This window comes from Neophocaena asiaeorientalis, unplaced genomic scaffold (genome assembly GCF_003031525.2).
Source record: "Neophocaena asiaeorientalis asiaeorientalis breed wild unplaced genomic scaffold, Neophocaena_asiaeorientalis_V1.1 scaffold325, whole genome shotgun sequence".
NCBI classification, from domain to species: domain Eukaryota; kingdom Metazoa; phylum Chordata; class Mammalia; order Artiodactyla; family Phocoenidae; genus Neophocaena; species Neophocaena asiaeorientalis.
The window spans coordinates 1407300-1413299 of NW_020172742.1; the positions used below are offsets into that span (position 1 = coordinate 1407300).

Below are 6000 nucleotides of genomic sequence, written 5' to 3' on the forward strand. Positions count from 1 at the left end.
GAAATTATCTAGTTAAAACCCTTACTTCACAAATGAGTAAACTTGTATCCAGAGCAGGCTCACAGCACATGAGTCAAGCCAGGACAAAACTTCCTGTCTACCGGCCGTCAGTCCAGTGCTTTCTGCTCAGTACTGTACAGTACTACAGGGTGGAGCCAGATGAGGAAGCCCTGGAAAGAGCTGGCGCCAGTGACAGCAGAAGGAGGGGAAGAGGCAGGCAATCTGCAAAGTCAGATAGATGTGCGTCCATCTGGAATGAAATCCAAACAGGAAAGGATCTCTCTCGCAACCTAAAATCTTCTAAATCATTTAAAATGTTCTTTTCTTTTTATAAATTTATTTATTTAATTTATTTATTATTTTTGGCTGCATTGGGTCTTCGTTGCTGCACGCAGGCTTTCTCTAGTTGTGGCGAGCAGGGGCTACTCTTCGTTGCAGTGTGCGGGCTTCTCGTTGTGGTGGCCTCTCCTGTTGCAGAGCACAGGCTCTAGGCGCGCAGTCTTCAGTAGCTGTGGCTCGCGGGCTCTAGAGTGCAGCCTCAGTAGTTATGGCGCATGGGCCTAGTTGCTCCGCAGCGTGTGGGATCTTCCCCGACCAGGTCCCAAACCCGTGTCCCCTGCATTGGCAGGCAGACTCTTAACCACTGCGCCACCAGAGAAGCCCTAAAATGTTATTTCATTCAAAAGAATACTGAGCAGATATTTAAGAGGAAGAAGAGAGAGAGAGAGAGAGAGAGAGAGAGCGCGCGTGCTCTCTTATGTACTGGTATGGAAAGACTGCCAAGAAAAGTGAAAAAAGGAAGTAAGGTACAGGCAGTACACACTGTCTGTGACCTTTTGTTAAAAAGGGAGGAGAGAATAAGAATATAAATCTGAATGCAAATCCGAACACAAGAACGTAACAAATAATGGTCAAAGGGGTCAGGAAACTAGACAGATGAGGGACAAGTTTGGAGGAAGACTTTTACTTTTGATTTCACGTACTTTCTGAACCATGTGTATGACCTAAATTTTAAAAATGCAAACAAAAAGACTAATGTTCTAATAGTTCACATATGAAATATTGTTGCCATTAAAGGAAACAAGCTTTCAAAGAATAATTAATGCATGGAAAAATGTTCATGTTTTAATGCAAACAAAAAAAAATCAGAGAACAAACCTACAACAATAACACATAACAACAGAACTATGTAGTTTAATCTCCTTAACAATCTTAGGAGGTCTATAGCATCTATATGCCAATTTTTTAGATGAAGCCTATAGAGCTTATAAGGCGATGGATCAAATCCGAGAGGTTGACTCCAAGGTGATCCCAAATTTTAAATGCATATACACATTGTGGGTACGTGCATGATCACACATGAGAAAAACTGAAGAACAATAAGAGAAAATGTTAAACAGTGGTCCTCTCTAGATGGTAGGATGCTAGGTAACTTTCATTTCCTCCTTTATCTTACTGTAAATTTTAATTTTTTTCTACTATATACACATTCTACATTTATAATCTGTCAAAAACAAATTTTTGTTACAGTAAAACCAGGGAAATAAACATTCAAATGCCCAAATCTTCCATTACTTTGGATGGTAAGCTACCACTGACACAAAAAGCTAGAGGATTGTGTTGAAAATCAGTCAAGAGCAGAGGCAAGACCAGAAGCCAAAGCCCTGACACCTGGTCTATTTGCTTTCTTCTCTATCACCGTCCTCTCCTGGAGGAGTGGTTCTGACAGATGTGCTGAGCAGGATCTGTGGAAGTGATACCGCATCCGATGAGCTATAACATTCTTGCACAGATGTTCAGTCCAGTGGATGCCCTGGGATTTCCTCAACTTAGAGAAAGTGAAAGGGGGAAGCTTTCACTTCCCTTATCCAATTCATAATCTTCATGACAACAAATAAAAAGCAGGAGGAGAAATACTTAACACATGTTAAGCATTAATAATAATAATAAAGATATATTGATTTAATGCTTACTACCTTCTAGATACCTTCAATCAATTAGCAAATAATTTTTGAGCACCCACTACGTGCCAGGCATTGTGTTAGGCACAGTGAATAAGCCAGACAGGATCCCTATCCACATACATCAACTCATTTAACCAACCTTATAAACTATTTCTGTCTCCAGTTTATAGTTGAGGCAACCCAGGCTCAGAGAGGTTAAGTAACTGAATCAAGGTCACACAGTTAAATAGAAGGCAGAGACTAAATTTAAGCCAGAACCATTGGAACTCAAATCTATGCTCTTCTCCACTGCTCACTGGAGCCAAAGCCACCACAACTGCAAAACCACGGCTTTCCCAGATCCTTCCACAATGTCAGCTCTGCAACATGGGGAGATCTTCAGTCACCAAGCCCTGTAGATGACACTGATGATGGCAGGTAGAACAATAAGTAAGGCCTTATACTTACTTTAACCTCTCCCAAGTCCCTTCACTTAATTCTCAAAGTCACCTTATGAGTCTGTGGGGCAGATACCATAATCCGTAGTTTACAAAACTGAGCAACAGAAGGAGAACATGATTTTGCTCAGTCACAAATGGAAATAATCACAGAACAAGGAGAAAAACCAAGCAACTGATTTTAGCTAGTACAGAATGGTGTGTTTGCTCTTGACCAAACATAGTAGGAATCCAGGACTCACCACTACCGTCCATGGAAACAGGAATGCATTGCCAAAAACAAAGTAGCCACAAAAATCAATGTTATTTGAGTGAAAGACTTCAATAAAATGAAAGGCTAGGGCTTCCCTGGTGGGGCAGTGGTTGAGAGTCCGCCTGTCGATGCAGGGGACACGAGTTCGTGCCCCGCCCCGGTCCAGGAAGATCCCACATGCCGCGGACCGGCTGGGCCCGTGAGCCATGGCCGCTGAGCCTGCGCGTCCGGAGCCTGTGCTCCGCAACGGGAGAGGCCACAACAGTGAGAGGCCCGCGCGCCGAAAAAAAAAAGAAAGGCTAGTGCTAAACGTGAGTCCTGATTTCTTTGTTTAAAAGAGAAGATGCACAACCATCAAGAGTTAAGACACGTTAGGGAGGAATTAGGGCAAAGTAGCACTAGGCTTCTTGAGGGTAATTAGAAGAAATGAATGAGAATGTAAAGGAGACTGCCCGCTTTGCTAGGTGATTAAATAAGTGTTTTCTGATGCAAGCTCCACTCCAAACCGTGTCCGGTGTCACTGTGGGAGACTCTTCACTAAAGTACTGGGAGAGTTTACATAATGCTTGGCACGCAGTAAGCTCTAAGAAAGGATTAGGTATCACTGTCGTTTCCACCGTTTAGAGTTAAGTGTTTCTTTCCACATCATTGTGATTGTTGTGACTGAACGGCAGAATACCCCGTCCCATATGACAGCCAACCTAGGCTCACCATAAGGGACCAAGGCCTGTCCCCGGTACTTCCCAGGAGAGGAAGAAGCTGAGGCCCAGATCCACGCGGTGGCAAATGGCAACGCAGAGCCGGGTATCCTGGCCCAATTCGGCGCTGGCGCCTCGTCCTTTCTCCTCCTCAAGGCGGGGCTGGCCTTCCGCGGACGTCGTACGCCCCCGACCTCCCCGAAGCACTCACCTTCATGACTGCCAGGCCCGGAGGCCACCGGGGCTCTACTAGGGAGTCCATGGCCTCCCCTAAAGAAGGTGGAGGGTCCGCGACCCACTGGGCTCCAGCGCTCCACTGCCACTCGAAATTCCCCGCGCTACAGAGCTACGTCAGCAGTCGGCGACGCGCCCGACGCGTGTGCGGAGCATGCTGGGAGTTGTAGGACGTGGCCGAAGCGCAACCGAAGGTGCTCTCTTTGCGCACGCGCCAGGCTTCCGCTACGCCTCCTTGCGCAGATGTGTGGTTAAAAAACCCACTTGCGGGTTTTGTACTGTACCATTAATAAGTGAATACCTGTTGAATGTTAGGAAGAGACAGCCTAAAATCAAACCAAATCCAGGCCTTGCCAAACCTTTCAAGGTCTGGGCTCCTGCCTCTTCCTTCCGGTCGCCCTCCCTGATTGCTATAATGAGCTGTCTCTGCTCAGAGCCGGGGTTTTCACATCCATTATTTCATCTCACCCCATCACAATACTGAGAGGTAAATATCATTATTCGTTTACACAAGAGAAAGCTTTGGCTCAAAAAAGTGAATAGAGTTTCTCTGAGTCACGCAATTTCTTTGACCAGACTACACACATAGGGCCTCTGGCCTTAAAATAGGAGCTCTTTTATCAAATAGGATGGTGAATTTAATTTAATCATCTTAACTTTGGCGTGTAGCCTTCCAGGTATTTCCTGTACAGATACATAGATACAGGTTTTTTTGCCCACAAATGTTGATATATTAAATGCATACCTCTGTCAACTTGAGGTTTTCTGTGGGTTTATTTACATACATCCTGAGACCTCTCCATGTTAATACATATAGATTTACTTCATTCTTTTTAATGGCTACATAGTCCATAATACAGATATACCACAATTTACTTATGTACACCCATACTGAGGACCATTTAGGTTGTTTCCAGTTTTTCATTACTGCAAACAGTTGCAATGAACACACTATCTATATAAATCTTGGCACACTTGAACCAGAATATTTGGGGGATGATTTCCTATAAATGGAACTGCTAGGTGAATTTGTATGCTCTTTAAACATTGTGATAGCTAGCACTATGTGATTTTCCAAAAAGGGCTGTACCGATACATTTATACTCTCACCAAGTGAGTACGAGTGCCCTTTACCCAGATGTGAAGCGTTGACCATCGCACCACTCAGTCTGTCTGCTCAACTCAGCATTCATCGATAGGCTGCCTGATGTGGGCCTCCTTCACATCAGGTCTCGTGGGCAGCACGTCAGCATACAGCAAGTCAGTTACTCAGGGAAGACCCCTGCAGCTTGCCACTGCTTCCCCCTGTGGTCCATGTATTCATTCCTTCGTAATTTTTTTTTTAAGTGCTCACCATTGGCCAGTCAGAGCTTCCCTGTGAAGTAGGCAGAAGTGAGGCTGCTATTGCCATTTTACAGATGAAGACAAGGAGGCTCAGAGAGGTTAAGGCTTCACTCTTTTGGGCTCTCTTCATAAGGAACTCTGGCCCCTGAGTCAGAGATATATTAAATTGATTTTTCCCAGCCTGTGCCCAAAGACTCATTGGGCAATAATGATATTAACAGCATTTGGACAAAGGACTTTAATATCCATCACAACAATAGCTGAAATTTATTAGGCACTTTGTATGCAAAGCACTGTTCTAGATGTTTTTACGTATGTTGACTTATTTCAGACTCACTCCAACCAAATGAGGAAAGAGAAATAAATAGATAACTGGCATAGTGCGTTCTGCTAGTAAGTGGAAGAGGAAGGATTTGACTTGGGCAGTCTGGCTTGCGTCCATATTAAGCCCTACAGAATATTCTTATAAGGACCCCATCATGAGAATTATTCCCATTTTATAGATGTAGGAACTGAGTCTCAGAGAGGCAAAAGGACTCATTCAAGATCACACAGCTTGTCAGTGGCAAAGTCCGACATTGAATCTAGATCTTTTAACCCCAAACCAGAAGGGATCACCCACTGCCATTTTATGGAGAAATAACTGAGTAGACAAGGCCGCAGGGCAGAGGTCTGAGGATCCCAGGATGCTAGACCTAGTGGGGCTCCAACAGGAAGGTGGGGAGTGGCAGGTTAGGGGAGGCAGTGGGTTTCTATCAGCCAATTAGAAAGGGGCATGTAAATGAACTCCAGGCTGCGCTGGATGTATTGGATCCAGGCTGTGCTGGATGCATTGCCTAGTCCTGGATGCAGGGAGATGGGGTAGGCTTGGGAAGACAAAGGAAATGAGACCAAGACCAGATCCCAAGCCTGAGTGCACCAGTAATTGTTCTTTTATGGTACCAGCTGGCTACAAGGTTTAAGGTGGCAAAGCTCTGGGGAGGTGAGAAAAGGATAGAGAGGAGATGAGAAAAGAGAAAAGGAATGGGGAAGGAAGGGGAGAGAGAGACAAGACAGGGAAAGAAATGCAC

The 6000-nt window shown here is 44.8% G+C and overlaps 1 protein-coding gene across 1 annotated transcript in view; it reads right to left on the bottom strand.

Moving 5' to 3' along the window:
* Positions 1 to 3680, bottom strand: part of RAD18 (RAD18 E3 ubiquitin protein ligase) — a 116852-nt gene extending 113172 nt beyond the window's left edge. The window contains exon 1 of the mRNA XM_024740676.1: positions 3564 to 3680. Coding sequence (XP_024596444.1) covers positions 3564 to 3614 — 51 coding nt within the window. The 5' untranslated portion in view covers positions 3615 to 3680. The remainder of the gene's footprint in view (positions 1 to 3563) is intronic.
* Positions 3681 to 6000: the final 2320 nt, after the last annotated feature.